Below are 18659 nucleotides of genomic sequence, written 5' to 3'. Positions count from 1 at the left end.
GCCTCTTTAAAAGTTTGCTTTAGATAAAAAACTCTCAAATGGATTCAGGGTTGATTCTGTGAAAAATGTGGTAATTAAAAAACAAACAATTATACATTCAATATAAACACATTTAGCACCAATAAACCTCTTCAGAAAAACTCAATATTTTGCTGTTGATGTCTGAATTACAGGAAGAAAGGACGTCATGATGATAGTGAAAACACACAAGCTGCATATTAGTGAAAACATGCTCATCGGGTAAGACGTGTGTGTAGACAACAGAATTGAAATTTTCAATAAAAAGTGCAATTTTCCCCCAATATTGCTGTTATTATTGGACGAAAGTGGTTTGGCTTCAAATGACGATCAAAATCTCTAACAAACATTTCAAACCAAACTGGTCTTTATACAGAGAGGGCCATTCAATGCAAATAATATTCAAAGAAACGACAGAACATCGTGTCTAAACATTTCTGCAACTAAAAATAAAAACAGTATTTACTTGGGTTTTCAGCACTGAGGACGTCTCTGGGAATGTAATCAGTGCAGGAAACGAGGGCAGAAGGATGAAAACGTCTGTGCGCTCGTCCTCTCGTTCCGCTGTGTTCTGGTGTTCTGGTGTTCTAGCTGGCCTGATGGTCCAGTAGTTTGTGGAGCTCAGCGGTTTCGATCCGGGCTCCTCTGGCGCCTCGGTCTCTGAAACTGGCCAGAATGGGTCGTAACCTCACTCCGTCCGCTGGAAGAAAGCCCTCGATGGCTTTACGCAGCTACAACACAGGAGAAGAGCTGTTAATGACTTCAGTTCTTCATGTTCAGAGCAAAGCCTCTCCTGGCGTCTCATCAGATCAGATTAATATGGAAATCAAAGCAAGCGTTTTGTGTTTGTTTAAAAAAAAAAAATTCAATCAGGAGTTTATTTGGCAAACAATACATTTTTCTACAGTAAACAACTGAAAAATACATTTGTTTTCTTTGAATTCTCTTTTATTCTCCTATTAAGTTATACAAAAAAATTTGGTTCTTTGAAAGTTCAAAACATTCCGTTTTTTAAATGTTTTAAAAACGTTTTTTGTTATGTCAACATTAAGGAAACATTCCATTTCATTGTTCAAACTTATGGGAACGTTACTTTAGAATGTTCTCTGAATGTTACTTTTGAATGTTCTCTGAACGTTACTTTAGAATGTTCTCTGAACGTTACTTTAGAATGTTTTCTGAACGTTACTTTAGAATATTCTCTGAATGTTACTTTAGAATGTTCTCTGAATGTTACTTTAGAATGTTCTCTGAATGTTACTTTAGAATGTTCTCTGAATGTTACTTTAGAATGTTCTCTGAATGTTACTTTAGAATGTTCTCTGAATGTTACTTTAGAATGTTCTCTGAATGTTACTTTTGAATGTTCTCTGAATGTTACTTTTGAATGTTCTCTGAATGTTACGTTTGAATGTTCTCTGAATGTTACGTTTGAATGTTCTCTGAATGTTACGTTTGAATGTTCTCTGAATGTTACTTTTGAATGTTCTCTGAATGTTACTTTTGAATGTTCTCTGAATGTTACTTTAGAATGTTCTCTGAACGTTACTTTAGAATGTTCTCTGAACGTTACTTTAGAATGTTCTCTGAACGTTCCTTTTGAATGTTCTCTGAATGTTACTTTAGAATGTTCTCTGAATGTTACTTTTGAATGTTCTCTGATTGTTACTTTTGAATGTTCTCTGAACGTTAAATTTGAATGTTCTCTGAATGTTACTTTTGAATGTTCTCTGAATGTTACTTTAGAATGTTCTCTGAATGTTACTTTAGAATGTTCTCTGAATGTTACTTTTGAATGTTCTCTGAACGTTACTTTAGAATGTTCTCTGAACGTTACTTTAGAATGTTCTCTGAATGTTACTTTAGAATGTTCTCTGAATGTTACTTTAGAATGTTCTCTGAATGTTACTTTTGAATGTTCTCTGAACGTTACTTTAGAATGTTCTCTGAATGTTACTTTAGAATGTTCTCTGAACGTTACTTTAGAATGTTCTCTGAACGTTACTTTAGAATGTTCTCTGAACGTTACTTTAGAATGTTCTCTGAATGTTACTTTAGAATGTTCTCTGAACGTTACTTTAGAATGTTCTCTGAACGTTACTTTAGAATGTTCTCTGAACGTTACTTTAGAATGTTCTCTGAATGTTACTTTTGAATGTTCTCTGAGCGCTACTTTTGAATGTTCTCTGAACGTTACCTTTGAATGTTCTCTGAACGTTACTTTTGAATGTTCTCTGAACGTTACTTTAGAATGTTCTCTGAACGTTACTTTAGAATGTTCTCTGAATGTTACTTTAGAATGTTCTCTGAACGTTACTTTAGAATGTTCTCTGAATGTTACTTTAGAATCTTCTCTGAATGTTACTAATGTAAACCAATGAAGAACCTCAGTGTAGATGATGTTCAGTGTTTTTTTCTCATTGTTGTGCGTCTGCTGAACTCTCACCTCTTTCAGTGAAACAACACCAATCAGTCGTCCGATACCGGTGACGTAAGCGTAATCCAGATTCAACACAGAAAACATAGTGTGAGTCTGTCAGAGAGAGAATGAGATGCTAAATGGGAATGTCAGAGCAAATCACCTTTTTTTCCAATTTTTGATGTTTAAAGTGACACATACTGTAACATTAACAATGCATTTCCTGAAAGTAAACTCCAAAAACAATTCCGACATCACTGTTTTCTCCCCAAACTAAAGCTAAATAAACAGCACACACACAGTCTGACCTTGTGCAGTGAAGTGCCTTCCACCAGCTGGAAGGGGGCGGGGTCAATCCTGCAGTTGTTGAAGTTCACCTGCTCGTCAAGCTGTGGCTCCTCCCACTCCTCAATCTGCATTCAGAGCCAGAGATACGGTATGTGAATGTGTGTGTGTGTGTGTGTGTGTGTGCGCGTGTGTTCAGATGTCCTCACCTCCTGAAGTATCGTATCATCTTCTGCGTCTGGGTAGTCCTAAAGAGAGAATGATACACACACACACACATATGTTGTGTTTCATGTTTTATGTGGACTGTCCATAGAAATAATGATTTTATACGGTATAAACTGTATATTCTCTCCCCTTACACTAACCGTACCCCTAAACCTACCCATCACACAAAACTTTCTGCAATTTTAGATTTTCAAAAAAGATCATTTAATATGATTTATAAGTTTGTTTCATCATGGGGACAAAAAAATGTCCAAATGTCCAAATATTTCCAGCTTTGTGGGGACACATTTTGTCCCCATAATGTAGGGTTTACCAACACCACACACACACACTCATTATTATCATTATCAAAGACATATCGTGACTTGATTGAAATGTACAGCCCTACTTTTAATTTATTCATCCAAATTCCGTGACATTCCATCTTTTCTTCTAAAACTACATTTTGTTTTCCAGATCACAGAAATCCCGGCCCATCATATGCTACACATGTACACAATGGCAGAAAACGCATTCCAAGCACACCATTCCATTTTTCTTGCATTATTGCTGACTTAAGGCGCACACTTACAAAGTTCACTATAATCACTTGCTCAAAAACACGGAGTAAATGTCTAGAGCAGCATTAGTGTGTGAGTTGGAGATTCACCTGCAATGCATCAATGTCAGGCCGAGAACAGCACAGCTTCTTCAAACTGATGGCAGAATCATACGGATCTGAGAGAGAAAACAAGAGAAGTGTCTGAATACGTTGTTCGTACGTCCGCTACGTGTATGTCATGATCAGGGGCGGATTGGCCATCGGGAATACCGGGAACAATCCCGAACGGCCGGTCCATTTCAGGCCGAAGACCGGCCGGTGGTCAAAGAGCATTTTTTTTTTTTTTTTTTTTTTTTTTTTTTTATGATACGCGACCGGCCTAACCGGCCGCTCAGATGCAGCAGAACGCTGTGTGTGTGTGTGTGATTCAGACTGGGCCAAACCAATACTTTCAATCTGAGGGGGGATAAGAGCGGCCTCTCCCAACTTGGACTGATCCTCGTTTTTCCTGACATCCGATTGGCTCAAACTAGGCACCGATCAAAAGAGTTTCTACTTTTGGTCATGTTTGGCGGGTTTGTGTGAATGCAATGCAACAGAGACGGACGGTAAAAATGGCGAAAAGAAGAGAAAGAAATGGGTGGGGCAAAAAAATAAGAATTAAAAAGAAAAGATTTTTGGCACAAGAGGCCGCTAAATGCGCCAAATTAACAGACCTTTTCCGTAGTGGAAAGAGTGCTGTGGCAGCCGGAGGTGCAGATGAGGAAGGACCCAGCAGCATGGACAGGACAGGTGCACGATTAGGGATATATTAGTGATTTATTATACACTGAAATTGTTTATATTTGCATTTAAATATAGGCATTTATTACGTGGCTTGGTAGAATTCCTATTCTACCAAGCCATTATCTATGACTATTTGACTATTTTCTTTAGTGGAAGCAATACAATCGTTTTTAAAAAAATAAACTGCTTTTTAAATCAATATTTTGTGTGAAATTATTGATTTATTTGGTAGGTAGCCATGTAATAAGCGGGATAATGTATAGTGAGGCAGCTGATACAAACGCTATAACAACCGCCTCGCTATACATTATCCCTTACATATATTATATATTTATAGATTTATTATATATTATAAACAGCAGTTTGTCGTCACACACAGACAACATCCTTCTATAAGCAAGGAATCTGTATGTCTGTATATGTATATTTGTTAGTATTTGTAACTATTTTATCACTCCGACTGACTGTACACGACATGCTGGTAGTTAGCAGTATACTGTGTGAGTGTTCGAGATTAGGTTTTGCTGACCTGGTTGTGTTCAGTGCAGTGGTGACTTGCTTATACAACCTGAAGAGGCAAGTGTCATCCTAAAATTTCTTGAAGGTCTTCAGTGTAATCTGATTCTCTTTATACCATAAAAACACTATTAGAATTAAAATAACTGCAAAAAATCCTTCTGCTCGTGCACCTAGGGCACTCGCGTAAAAGGCCTCTCCATCTTAAAGTCCCGGGCTGAATTTCAGTCCCAGTACGTCCCTGGTCATGATCACATGTAGTTTTCACTGTCTTGTTTAGCTTTCAGTCTTAGTTTTCATTGTCTTTCTCAATACAGTAGGTGTGTTTGATAGTAGGTGCTTTCCAATCGCTCTCGCGGTGCATTGATGTCACACACCAATCGGTCTGTGCAGCGCCACTTCAAGTCAAACACACCTCTTGTCTTAGGGCTGTTTACACAAAACCGTTTTCAACTAAAAACGTAAAACTTTTTATGAGTTTTGGCCGTTCGTTTACACGACAACAGCGTTTTGGGCGCCTGAAAACGCAAAATTTTGAAAACGGGTTTCAAAGTGCACGTTTTTTTAAACGGTCTCCGTGTAAACAGCAAAAACGTGAATCTCTGAAGACGATGACATCGTGCACATGCGTATTACGTGTTTAATCTATAGTGTTTCATCGCCATCTACTGGCCTGGCAGAATACAGCGTTTCCAGTCGTTTTAGCGGATCCGTGTGAATGGGGATCGTTTTGACAATGGTGTCGTCTGTACGCGGAAAACTCACAGGAAAAACTTCCTGTTTCAAGCATATCGTTGTCGTGTAAACTTACCCTTAGTTCTAGTCGTTCATTCGTTACCATAATCCCTAATTCGTCCTCACCTGTTCGTAGTTCTTTTGATTACTTTCCTCATGTATTTAAGCCCTCTGTTCCTTCAGTTCATTGTGCCAGAACGAGAGACCTTAAAGGATTTAAACGGTGAATTATAAACATGGACCGCAGCTGTTCTCCTCCTCCTGTTAGAGCAGTATCGCTCCCTCGAGGATCACACCAGGGACTTTCTTAATCAGGCTGAAGGCACACCTGCCCGTGGAAGGTCCTCGAGGGAGTTTCGTTGATTATATGGAGTGGTTGCTGGTTAGAAATAACTCTCCATGCACCATCTGTCCCGTTGAGGACGACCTCACCAGCCCCACTCCAGACCCAGAGCCCACCGCTGACTCGGTGTTGTAATGTTTGTCTGTGTTCCCCCTGTCTTTGTGCTTTTGGTTCAGTCCTGTTCACAGTGTTCCCGATCCTCGTTTGTGTTCATGTATACCACGCCCCCTTGTTATCGTGTTTAGCTTGTTTGGCCTTGTATTTAAGCCCTGTGTTTTAGTCCAGTCCTTCACCGCTGGTCCCGTCCAGTCCAGAGCCCTCGCTTCACGTTAGCCACGCCAAATCAGTGACTGTTCACGTCATGCCTGCCGAGCTAGAGACGGTTCGCGTCACGTCTGCTGACCTGGAAGCTGCTTGCGACGCATCTGCCGAGGCCGGAGGCTGCTCGCGTCGCGTCTACCGAGCCAGAGCTCGTGTCTGTTCCCGAGGCTGTGTATTTTCCTGAGCCGGTGTCTGTTCCTGAGTCGGTGTCTGTTCGTGAGTCCGTGTCTGTTCCTGAGTCGGTGTCTGTTCGTGAGTCCGTGTCTGTTCCTGAGTCGGTGTCTGTTCATGAGCCGGTGTTCGTTCCTGTGCCTGCTTCTGCGTATGACCCCGTAGCTACCCCCAAGAAAATTTTAGGGGGGGGGCAGTAGGTCCTCGCCGTGGCCGCCCGAGGGGTCTTCACCGCCGTGGCCGCCCGAGGGGTCTTCACCGCCGTGGCCGCCCGAGGGGTCTTCTCCGCCGTGGCCGCCCGAGGGGTCTTCACCGCCGTGGCCGCCCGAGGGGTCTTCTCCGCCGTGGCCACCCGAGGGGTCTTCTCCGTCGTGGCCGCCCGAGGGGTCTTCTCCGCCGTGGCCGCCCGAGGGGTCTTCTCCGCCGTGGCCACCCGAGGGGTCTTCTCCGTCGTGGCCGCCCGAGGGGTCTTCTCCGCCGTGGCCGCCCGAGGGGTCTTCACCGCCGTGGCCGCCCGAGGGGTCTTCTCCGCCGTGGCCGCCCGAGGGGTCTTCACCTCGGCCGCCTGCACATCCTGCTCCGTCTGCTCCGCCCTGGTCTCCGGCGCAGCCTTCTCCGCCCACGTTCCATGGCCCAGGTCTGCCCACGCTCCATGGCCCAGGTCCATCATTGCAAGACCCTGGTCCCGTTCCCTGCACAGACCTGGCCCTCCATCCCTCCCCCGGGACCGCCTCCGCTCCACCACCCGCCCGAACTGTGTTTCCAGTTGTGATGGGCGTCGGGAGCCGCCCATAGAGGGGGGGCTATGTTGTAATGTCTGTCTGTGTTCTCCCTGTCTTTGTGCTTTTGGTTCAGTCCTGTTCACAGTGGCCAGCAGCCATATCACCCTGTAGCCCAAGACTGGTTGCCCACTGAAGCTAAGCAGGGCTGAGCCTGGTTAGTACCTGGATGGGAGACCTTCTGAGAAAACCAGGTTTCTGCTGGAAGAGGTGTTAGTGAGGCCAGCAGGCGGTGCTCTCCCTGTGGTCTGTGTGGGTCCTAACGCCCCAGGATAGTAATGGGGACACTATACTGTCAATTGAGCACCGTCCTTCGGATGAGACGTTAAACCGAGGTCCTGACTCTCTGTGGTCACAAAAAATCCCAGGATGTCTTTCGAAAGAGTAGGGGTGTAACCCCGGCATCCTGGCCAAATTTGCCCAGTGGCCTCTGTACATCATGGCCTCCTAATCATCCCCATGTATATATATACCAATTGGCTTCATCACTCTGTCTCCTCTCCACCAGTAAGCTGGTGTGTGGTGGGCGTTCTGGCGCAATATGGCTGCCGTCGCATCATCCAGGTGGAGCTGCACATTGGTGGTGGTTGAGGAGATTCCCCCTTCTATGTGAAGCGCTTTGAGTGTCCAGAAAAGCGCTATATAAATGTGATGAATTATTATTATTATTATTAGTGTTCCCGCTCCTCTTTGTGTTCATGTATACCACGCCCCCTTGTTATCTTGTTTAGCTTGTTTGGCCTTGTATTTAAGCCCTGTGTTTTAGTCCAGTCCTTGTGAGTTCTTGTGTTCTTACTGTCGATTTTGGATGCCCTGTTCCTGTTCCTAGTCTGAGTTTTTATGAAGTTTTCAGTTTATTAAATAAAGTGTGCTGCATGTGGATCCTGCTTCCTCCTTGCTTCAACCACATTGTGACACTCGGAGCCCGAGCCTGTCCATGCAACAGAGCTAAAGAGATCGCCAGAGGCTGATGTCATCGCGAGCCTAAGCCCAACAGAGTCTGTCGAAGTCAAGTCAAGTCAAGTCATCTTCATTTATATAGCGCTTTTAACAATGGAGATTGTTTCAAAGCAGCTTTACAGAGATAAAAATACAATTTACGGTAACAGAGGTGTGTGAGCCAGCAGCAGCAGATGGCGCCGAGGGCATATTGGTGGAGTTCATGCGGATGAATTGGAGCACACTCCCACAGCTGAGAATTAGGCCTTGTCCACACTAATACATTTTCGTTTAAAAACGCATCTTTTTCTCTCCATTTTGGCCTTCCGCCCACACTGAGATGTAGACGTAGCCTTAGTTTTCACTGGCGTTCATTTGTTACCGAAGTCCCTAATTAGTCCTCACCTGTTTCTATTTCTGTTGATTACCTTCCTCATGTATTTAAGCCCTCTGTTCCTTCAGTTCATAGTGACAGTGTGTGCTGTTGATGGGAAACTGTATACTTTGGAGTAAAATATTTGACCAAAAAGAATGCATGAAGCTAGAATAAAATGATTGTGACATTACTTGTAATCTCTTCTTCATCTACAGCCGACTTCTTCAGTACAGGTTTCAGAGGTTTAGAGGAGTCTGGATGAGCCGAGGTGGATGGAGACTCTTCTGTGGACGTCTACAACACACACACACACACTGGTTGGTTCTGTGTAAATGAAATGCTGTATGCAGAAAACAATGCATAAAAAGTCAATTGCAGTTCAGACTGAATTGCAGGATATTGTGGGAAATTAGAATAAGGAATTTCGAACAGTGCTGGCTTGAAAGCACTGCAGCAACAGCTTATTATGTCTTATTATATTCTTATTATATCAGACAAGCGTTCACCGTCTGACCTGGAAGTGAACCCTGTAGCTGCAAGGCATGCTGGGAGCAAGTCCTCCTCGCCGGTCCTGCGCTCGCTGCTTTAGGAGCGCCAGCAACTGAGCACGCTCGACAGAACCCAGCAAGAGCATCGACTCTGAGAGACACAAGGGAATCAAACAGAGGGATCAGGACAGGCAGAATAACATAAAATATGTGCATTATCTATATATATATATATGTAAAACCTGTCAAATAATGTAATGTTTATTGGTATGTTACTTTTCACAATACACATTATCTTGACTTATTTATTAATGAATTTAAATAAAAAATATATATAATTAAAATTTAAATTAAATTAAAATTATTATAAAAAATAAAGCTGACTTGATATTTTCTCCCAACGTTCTACAAACATTTTGCTAACGTTCCCATTAGGTTATAAAAACTATATTTCTGAATGTTCTCTGAAAAATATTTCTTGGTTATGTGAATGTTAAGGGAACATTCTATTGTATCATTCTTCAAATATTACTGGAACGTTACTTTAGAATGTTCTCTGAATGTTACTTTTGAATGTTCTCTGAACGTTACTTTTGAATGTTCTCTGAATGTTACTTTAGAATGTTCTCTGAACGTTACTTTTGAATGTTCCCTGAACGTTACTTTAGAATGTTCTCTGAATGTTCCTTTTGAATGTTCTCTGAATGTTACTTTAGAATGTTCTCTGAATGTTACTTTTGAATGTTCTCTGAATGTTACTTTAGAATGTTCTCTGAATGTTACTTTAGAATGTTCTCTGAATGTTACTTTTGAATGTTCTCTGAATGTTACTTTTGAATGTTCTCTGAATGTTACTTTAGAATGTTCTCTGAATGTTACTTTAGAATGTTCTCTGAATGTTACTTTTGAATGTTCTCTGAATGTTACTTTAGAATGTTCTCTGAATGTTACTTTAGAATGTTCTCTGAATGTTACTTTAGAATGTTCTCTGAATGTTACTTTTGAATGTTCTCTGACTGTTACTTTTGAATGTTCTCTGAATGTTACTTTAGAATGTTCTCTGAATGTTACTTTAGAATGTTCTCTGAATGTTACTTTAGAATGTTCTCTGAATGTTACTTTTGAATGTTCTCTGAATGTTACTTTAGAATGTTCTCTGAATGTTACTTTAGAATGTTCTCTGAATGTTACTTTAGAATGTTCTCTGAATGTTACTTTTGAATGTTCTCTGAATGTTACTTTAGAATGTTCTCTGAATGTTACTTTTGAATGTTCTCTGAATGTTACTTTGAATGTTACTTTTGAATGTTCTCTGAGTGTTACTTTGAATGTTACTTTTGAATGTTCTCTGAGTGTTACTTTGAATGTTACTTTTGAATGTTCTCTGAGTGTTACTTTAGAATGTTCTCTAAATGTTCCTTTTGAATGTTCTCTGAATGTTACTTTAGAATGTTCTCTGAATGTTCCTTTTGAATGTTCTCTGAATGTTCCTTTTGAATGTTCTCTGAATGTTACTTTTGAATGTTCTCTGAACGTTACTTTTGAATGTTCTCTGAATGTTACTTTAGAATGTTCTCTGAATGTTACATTTGAATGTTCTCTGAATGTTACTTTTGAATGTTCTCTGAATGTTACTTTAGAATGTTCTCTGAATGTTACTTTAGAATGTTCTCTGAATGTTACTTTAGAATGTTCTCTGAACGTTACTTTAGAATGTTCTCTGAATGTTACTTTAGAATGTTCTCTGAACGTTACTTTAGAATGTTCTCTGAATATTACTTTAGAATGTTCTCTGAATGTTACTTTAGAATGTTCTCTGAATGTTACTTTAGAATGTTCTCTGAACGTTACTTTAGAATGTTCTCTGAATGTTACTTTAGAATGTTCTCTGAACGTTACTTTTGAATGTTCTCTGAATGTTACTTTTGAATGTTCTCTTAATGTTACTTTAGAATGTTCTCTTAATGTTACTTTAGAATGTTCTCTGAATGTTACTTTTGAATGTTCTCTGAATGTTACTTTGAATGTTACTTTTGAATGTTCTCTGAGTGTTACTTTGAATGTTACTTTTGAATGTTCTCTGAGTGTTACTTTGAATGTTACTTTAGAATGTTCTCTGAATGTTCCTTTTGAATGTTCTCTGAATGTTACTTTAGAATGTTCTCTGAATGTTCCTTTTGAATGTTCTCTGAATGTTACTTTTGAATGTTCTCTGAATGTTCCTTTTGAATGTTCTCTGAATGTTACTTTTGAATGTTCTCTGAATGTTACTTTAGAATGTTCTCTGAATGTTACTTTAGAATGTTCTCTGAACGTTACTTTTGAATGTTCTCTGAATGTTACTTTTGAATGTTCTCTGAATGTTACTTTAGAATGTTCTCCGAATGTTACTTTAGAATGTTCTCTGAATGTTACTTTTGAATGTTCTTTGAATGTTACTTTTGAATGTTCTCTGAATGTTACTTTTGAATGTTCTCTGAACGTTACTTTTGAATGTTCTCTGAATGTTACTTTTGAATGTTCTCTGAATGTTACTTTTGAATGTTCTCTGAACGTTACTTTTGAATGTTCTCTGAATGTTACTTTTGAATGTTCTCTGAATGTTACTTTTGAATGTTCTCTGAACGTTACTTTTGAATGTTCTCTGAACGTTACTTTTGAATGTTCTCTGAATGTTACTTTTGAATGTTCTCTGAATGTTACTTTTGAATGTTCTCTGAATGTTACTTTTGAATGTTCTCTGAATGTTACTTTAGAATGTTCTCTGAATGTTACTTTTGAATGTTCTCTGAATGTTACTTTAGAATGTTCTCTGAATGTTACTTTAGAATGTTCTCTGAATGTTACTTTAGAATGTTCTCTGAATGTTACTTTAGAATGTTCACTGAACGTTACTTTAGAATGTTCTCTGAATGTTACTTTAGAATGTTCTCTGAATGTTACTTTAGAATGTTCTCTGAACGTTACTTTAGAATGTTCACTGAATGTTACTTTTGAATGTTCTCTGATCGTTAATTTTGAATGTTCTCTGAATGTTACTTTTGAATGTTCTCTGAATGTTACTTTAGAATGTTCTCTGAATGTTAAGAGGTGTGTTTGTACCTGCAGACTTCACCACAGGCAGCATTTTCAGATTTCCTGAGCGTAGGATCCTGTTAATGTCTCTGTAGGTGGAGTTCAGTGGGACATAACGAACATCTCTTTCCATAAAGTCTTCCACATGAATATTACACTTCCTACCGACAGGGAAAGAGGTAATTATCAACATTTTTGATGCACAAGTCAAGTCAACTCACGATACCTTTATTTATACAGCGCTTGTACAGGGCTATGGTTTAGATGTCTATTAAATTTTCACTGACAGCCCAAATTGTGCCTTGTTTTATCCTAGACATCAAGCCTGTGTTTGGACACTATTAGACATCTTTTAAATGCAAAATTGCTTGCTGGGAATTATTGACATTTTTGATGCACAACACAGGAAAAAACCAAACCACTTGAACTGCTTAGGAATGAACTGCTTAGGAAAGTGTAGTCAAGTCAAGTCACCTTCGTTCATTTATATAGCGCTTTTAACACTATAAATTGTTTCAAAGCAGTTTTGTAGGTGTAAGTGATGCACAGGATAAGAAACAGAAAGAAAGTTATGAAAGGGAAAGCAGAGACTCACTCGCGGTGTCCCCATCGGAGCAAGGGCAGGTACGGCAGCTTCTTAATGCGGATAACCGTGTCGTAGATGGACGGCTGGAGACTCTGAGAGACCATGTTGGCCAGAATCACCGAGATCAAGATGGGCAGAGTGTAGCTAATCTGACCCGTCAACTCCATCATGATCACGCCGGTCGACACGGTGTGCGTGACTCCTGCCGTCAGCGCTGCCGCTCCTGCTCACGAGAGAGAGTCATGTGACTGATCCTCAAACACAGAGAGAGTCATGTGACTGATCCTCAAACACAGAGAGAGTCATGTGACTGATCCTCAAACACAGAGAGAGTCATGTGACTGATCCTCAAACACAGAGGGAGTCATGTGACTGCTCATCAAACACCTCAGGCTCTATTTTAATGATCTAAGCTCATGGTGTCACCGCAAGTGTACTCCGAATCCACTTTTGCTAGTTTAACGACGGGACAAAGGGGCGGCGCTCCCGGCGCTGGTCTAAAAGGGGCGTCCCTATTCTCTTAATGAGTAATGGGTGTGTTTTGGGACCAGCAGCCCATGGGCACACACATGTACGCAAATGCATTTGCTATTTAAACAAGGTGGAGCAGGACGTGAAAATGATAATTGCGTCGGGCTGAAACTAGTAAAACACTAGCGTCGCGCCTGGTGTATGATAGGGCCCAGTGTAACTCCTAATGATTTGAGCTTAATACTGACAGTTTGGTCCCACTGTATATTAAGTGGCTTTAAGTACTATGTACTTACATTAAAATTAATAATTTGATACAATGGACATATTTTTACATTGTACCTATATTTCAAAAATACCTGCATGTAATTACAGCTGTAATGACACAGTTGACCCTTCCCTCACACCACACGTGTCCCTAACCTCACCCGAATCACTCCTCAACAGCAGCAAACTCATGTTTTACGACACAACATCAACACTATGGGCCCTATTTTAACGATCTGAAACGCAAGTGTCAAAGCGCAAAGCGCAAGTAACTTTGTGGGCGGATCCCGGCACTGTTGCTATTTTCCCGGCAGGATAAATGCCTCTTGCGCCTGGCGCAAATCTAAAAGGGGTTGGTCTGAAGTAGCTTCATTATTCATAGGTGTGGTTTGGGCGTAACGTGAAATAAACCAATCAGAGCGTCATCTCACATTCCCTTTAAGAGCAGGCGCGCTTGTTCTAAAGCGGATTCCTATTATAACGGCGGATTTGCCAGGCGCGCGCCAGGAGCGGTTCACAGCCAAGGAGAGCAACGTTCTCGTCAGGGCCGTAAAACACAGAGAAGTGACATTGGGGATGGAGAAACCCACCCAAATTAACTTCTGTTAAACAGGCGTATGATAATTTGAGTAAATGTGTAAGCTACATGTATGCTTTTATAATAAATTATCTATCTATCTATCTATCTATCTATCTATCTATCTATCTATCTATCTATCTATCTATCTATCTATCTATCTATCTATCTATCTATCTATCTATATATCGTAATAATGTATGATTTGCAAAAATGAAAACTGCTGCTTAGATGAGAGAATCAAAGTGTATGCGCGTTGTGCACACGCTACATTGATTATGGCCAAGCATGCGCCCTTAAAATAGCATAATGAACAATGCGCAACGCGCCACTGACTTTAGACTAGGTTTTTTCTGGTCAGTGGCGCAATTGTTTTATAGAACAGCAAAATAGCATGAGGGAAAGTTTGCGCCGGAACACGCCTCCTCTTTGCGCTGAACCGCCCCGGGGAGCGCAAGTGTATTTCTTAGTTAACCGACGTGCGTCTGTGGAGGGAAAAGTCTGCTTTGCGTGGGTGCAAAATAGGAATGATACATGCGTCGGTGTACAAAGTCATTTGCGCCGGGTGCAAGATAGGGCCCAAGAAGTACATTGTACTTATTTTTCGATGTAAGTACATAGTACTTAAAGCCACTTGATATAAAGTGGGACCCATAGGCTGCACACAAATCCAGTTTCTCACCCACGACAGCGTACGCTCCAGGCACGATGTGATATATGTGTCCATTTGTGTTAATTCCCTCTGGGAACAAAGTGGCCATTCCTTCACCCACCAAACGGCCAAACCCAGCACCTGAAACACACACACGAACACACACGGTCAGTTCACACTGATCTTATCAAACCCAGCACCTGAAACACACACACGAACACACACTCATCTTATTAAAGGGTCTTTTTAGAGTCCGTTCACACATAAAACGATAACTGGACTAGCGGTAAAAAGTTTTTTTAATGTTTCTGAAAGAGTCTCTTCTGCTCATCAAGACTGCATTTATTTGATCAAAAATACAGTAATATTATTATAATGTAAATCATCTGTTTTCTATGTGAATATACAGTAAAGTGTAATTTATTCCTGTGATCAAAGCTGAATTTCAGCATCATTACTCCAGTCTTCAGTGTCACATGATCCTTCAGAAATCACTCTAATATGAGGATCTGATGCTCAAGACACATTTATGATTATTATCAGTGTTGAAAACATTTGAGCTGCTTTAGATTTTTCTGGACTTTATGATTTACACTTTATGGTTTTAGTTATCATGGTGTCAAACGGGCCCTAAAAAGGTGGGAATGCCCCAAAAAATAATGATATTTTTCTAGATAAACACAGAAACACATACCAATGACGAATATGGGAACGAAGGAACCACACGGTATAGGAAGGGTTATGGACAGCGCAGACATCCAGAACTACACAACAGACAACAGTAACACAATTAAAGCACAACAACACACACACACACTCACAAATACTGTATATATTAAAACAGCAAGAAATTTTTTTTGTGTGTTTTTATGTGCAACTTGGCATTTCCATCCAGCCTTTATTATGCGATATCCTGAGATTAGCATGACACATGTAACCATGGCGTGTGTGTGTGTTTACCTTCATTAAGACGAAGATGGTGAGGATGATGAAGACGTTCGCCTGAGGATGCTTCCAGGCCGCTAAGTGATCGTCGTTATCAAAGTCTGCCACGATGCAGTGATTTGACCAGGTGCGATTATCAAAAAATGAAATTAAGGATTCCCTTTGTGTAAGCTATAAAGAGGAAATGATGTCATAAACAGGAAAGGGTTCTATATAAACCAAAAAATGGTACAGACTGGTTTTCATGTTTCATTTCAGTGTGTGTGTGTTTGAGTGTGTGTGTGTGTTACCTTTCCAGCCATGAACTGCCCAAAGCCCGGAGGGAAAGTGAGCGTTGAAATCAGTACAGAGACCAAAGCAGAATACAAGAAAACACTAGACAGAAAACACATGATTATACACACACACACACACACACACACACACACACACACACACACACACACACACACACACACACACACACACACACACACACACACACACACACACACACACACACACACACACACACACACACACACACGTGTTTATGCATCACTCACTTCTTCATGAGGAAGCTGTTCATGGCTTTCTGCTTCTTCACAAACAGAGTGATCTTTCCATACAGGAACACGAAGAAGGCTCCGCCGAAGCCACACACTACCCTAAGGAAGAGAACGTGTGTGTGTGTGTTAACGTGTGTGTGTTTTAACATGTGTGTGTGTGTGTGTGTGTTAAAGCAACAAACCACAAGAGCTTGTGCGTCACAGTGATTTTATCACATCGAGAAGTGTTTTAGAGAAGTATCTCTGTTTGTTTTAAACTGAAAAAAGTGACAAAAATCTGTGAGTGCCACAAAACAAACTTATATTCTGTATACTATATAAAAGCTTGAATATCTGAAGCAATTTTGCTCATAATGTAAATATGTATTGAGCTAAAAATGTGTGCTACATTTATTTTTATAACTTGCACACACCTAAAATGTGCACTTATATTATCTTTTAGAAGATAAACAAATACTCTAACAAATGTATTGCTCATCTTTAGTTAATACATTAACTTAGTTCAATTCTATTCACATTTATTTGTACAGCGCTTTTCACAATACACATCGTTTCCAAGCAGCTTTACAGAAAATGCAAATTTACAATCTACAGTGATCTGTTATCAGAGGAAACTGTCTAAGTTATGCAAAAAAACAAAACAAAAAAAACCTCCTTCAAAGCTAAAGCTCTAGGGCTATAGTGTGTGCTTGGCCGTGACACACACTCACCCCATGGCAGCGAAGGCCGGCAGCTCCTGCAGGTCGAACGGGTAGTCCAGCCGGTACTTCGTGGCGTAAAGAGCCGTGAGCGTCTCTGAGAGAGAGAGAATAACTCCACTCAACGTCTGGTGTCGTTACACACACGCCACAACTAATATAAGGAGGTTTTAGCACTCTAAATATTCTTATAAAACAAATATGAGCCCCGACTGGTGTTAAAAACGCTGTAACACACAGCCTGATCGCTCTATTAAAGGAGCACTATTTAACTTTTCTTACTTCAAAATTAACAACATTTAATAACTAGAAAGTCCTTTTTCCAAAGCGTGTTTTTGTCTAATTACCTTATTTGCATGATTCATCAACATCAGCTCGTGTGTGTGTGTGTGTGTGTGTGTGTGTGTTTACCAGTCAGACAACTAGACAGAGCTTGTAATAAAACAAGAATCAACATCAGCTCATGTGTGTGTGTGTGTGTTTGTGTGTGTGTGTGTGTGTGTGTGTGTGTGTGTGTGTGTGTGTGTGTGTGTGTGTGTGTGTGTGTGTGTGTGTGTGTGTGTGTGTGTGTGTGTGTGTGTGTGTGTGTGTGAGACCTGGTAGAGGCGGATGATGTGTGTGTGTGTGTGTGTGTGTGTGTCTGTGTGAGAGAGAATGACCTGGTAGAGGCGGATGATGTGTGTGTGTGTGTGTGTGTGTGTGTGTGTGTGTGTGAGAGAGACCTGGTAGAGGCGGATGATGTGTGTGTGTGTGTGTGTGTGTCTGTGTGAGAGAGAATGACCTGGTAGAGGCGGATGGTGTGTGTGTGTGTGTGTGTGTGTGTGTGTGTGTGTGTGTGTGTGTGTGTGTGTGTGTGTGTGTGTGTGTGTGTGTGTGTGTGTGTGTGTGTGTGTGTGTGTGTGTGTGTGTGTGTGTGTGTGTGTCTGTGTGAGAGAGAGTGACCTGGTAGAGGCGGATGATGTGTGTGTGTGTGTGTGTGTGTGTGTGTGTGTGTGTGTGTGTGTGTGTGTGTGTGTGTGTGTGTGTGTGTGTGTGTGTGTGTGTGTGTGTGTGTGTGTGTGTGTGTGTGTGTGAGACCTGGTAGAGGCGGATGATGTGTGTGTGTGTGTGTGTGTGTATGAAGCTCTCTAGCAGAGTTCACTGTAAAGCATTATCTATTGTGAAGATCATATTCATACGCACAGTCATGCAGAGCTGAAGCAAAACCACAACCATGTTCTTCCATGAAATGCAGTTTAGTTTTGAACTGCCAGACTGGAGGGTTATATAGGGTTACAGCTTTGATCAACATTATTCAGTAACACTTTACAATAAGGTTCATTAGGTAATGCATTAACTAACATGATCTAACAATGAGCAATACATCTCTGTTAATGTTACTTAATAAAAATCCAGCTGTTCATTGTTTGTTCATGTTAGTTCACAGTGCATTACTAATGTTCATAAATACAACCTTTGATTTTAATAACGTATTAGTAAATGTTGAAATGACTGTTAACTAAGATGAATAAATGCTGTAGAAGTATTGTTCATTCTCAGTTCATGTTAACTAATGAACCTTATTGTAAAGGGTTACCGTTATTAACATGCATTATCTGCAGAACACACACACACACACACACACACACACACACACACACTCACACACATACATATACACACACACACACACACACACCTTCCTCTCTGTGCCACACGGGCAGAAGCCTGAAGATCAAGGAACCGAACGTAGCGGACAGAAATCCACGCCAGTAGTTTGGTGCGACAAAAAACCTTGAGGTGATCTCCAGGCTGAACAACACTCCTGAAACACACACACACACACACACACACACACATACACATAGTAACCATGTTTTATGGGGACTTTCCATTGACATAATGATTTTATACTG

The 18659-nt window shown here is 40.8% G+C and overlaps 1 protein-coding gene across 1 annotated transcript in view; it reads right to left on the bottom strand.

Moving 5' to 3' along the window:
- Positions 1-595: 595 nt before the first annotated feature.
- The window catches only part of clcn2c (chloride channel 2c), a 28475-nt gene continuing 10411 nt past the window's right edge, over positions 596-18659 (bottom strand). Inside the window, exons 8-23 of the mRNA XM_056244917.1 lie at positions 18443-18568; positions 16777-16861; positions 16064-16165; positions 15809-15893; positions 15534-15689; positions 15268-15337; positions 14604-14714; positions 12616-12829; positions 12048-12181; positions 8972-9096; positions 8649-8751; positions 3600-3667; positions 2932-2970; positions 2746-2850; positions 2465-2551; positions 596-749 (exon numbers count right to left, since the gene is read on the bottom strand). Coding sequence (XP_056100892.1) covers positions 606-749; positions 2465-2551; positions 2746-2850; positions 2932-2970; positions 3600-3667; positions 8649-8751; positions 8972-9096; positions 12048-12181; positions 12616-12829; positions 14604-14714; positions 15268-15337; positions 15534-15689; positions 15809-15893; positions 16064-16165; positions 16777-16861; positions 18443-18568 — 1754 coding nt within the window. The 3' untranslated portion in view covers positions 596-605. The remainder of the gene's footprint in view (positions 750-2464; positions 2552-2745; positions 2851-2931; positions 2971-3599; positions 3668-8648; positions 8752-8971; positions 9097-12047; positions 12182-12615; positions 12830-14603; positions 14715-15267; positions 15338-15533; positions 15690-15808; positions 15894-16063; positions 16166-16776; positions 16862-18442; positions 18569-18659) is intronic.

This window comes from Rhinichthys klamathensis, unplaced genomic scaffold (genome assembly GCF_029890125.1).
Source record: "Rhinichthys klamathensis goyatoka isolate OS25496 unplaced genomic scaffold, OSU_Roscu_1.1 h1tg001160l_1, whole genome shotgun sequence".
NCBI classification, from domain to species: domain Eukaryota; kingdom Metazoa; phylum Chordata; class Actinopteri; order Cypriniformes; family Leuciscidae; genus Rhinichthys; species Rhinichthys klamathensis.
The sequence above is the reverse complement of the archived record's forward strand: the minus strand, read 5'-3'. Positions and strand labels throughout refer to the sequence as shown.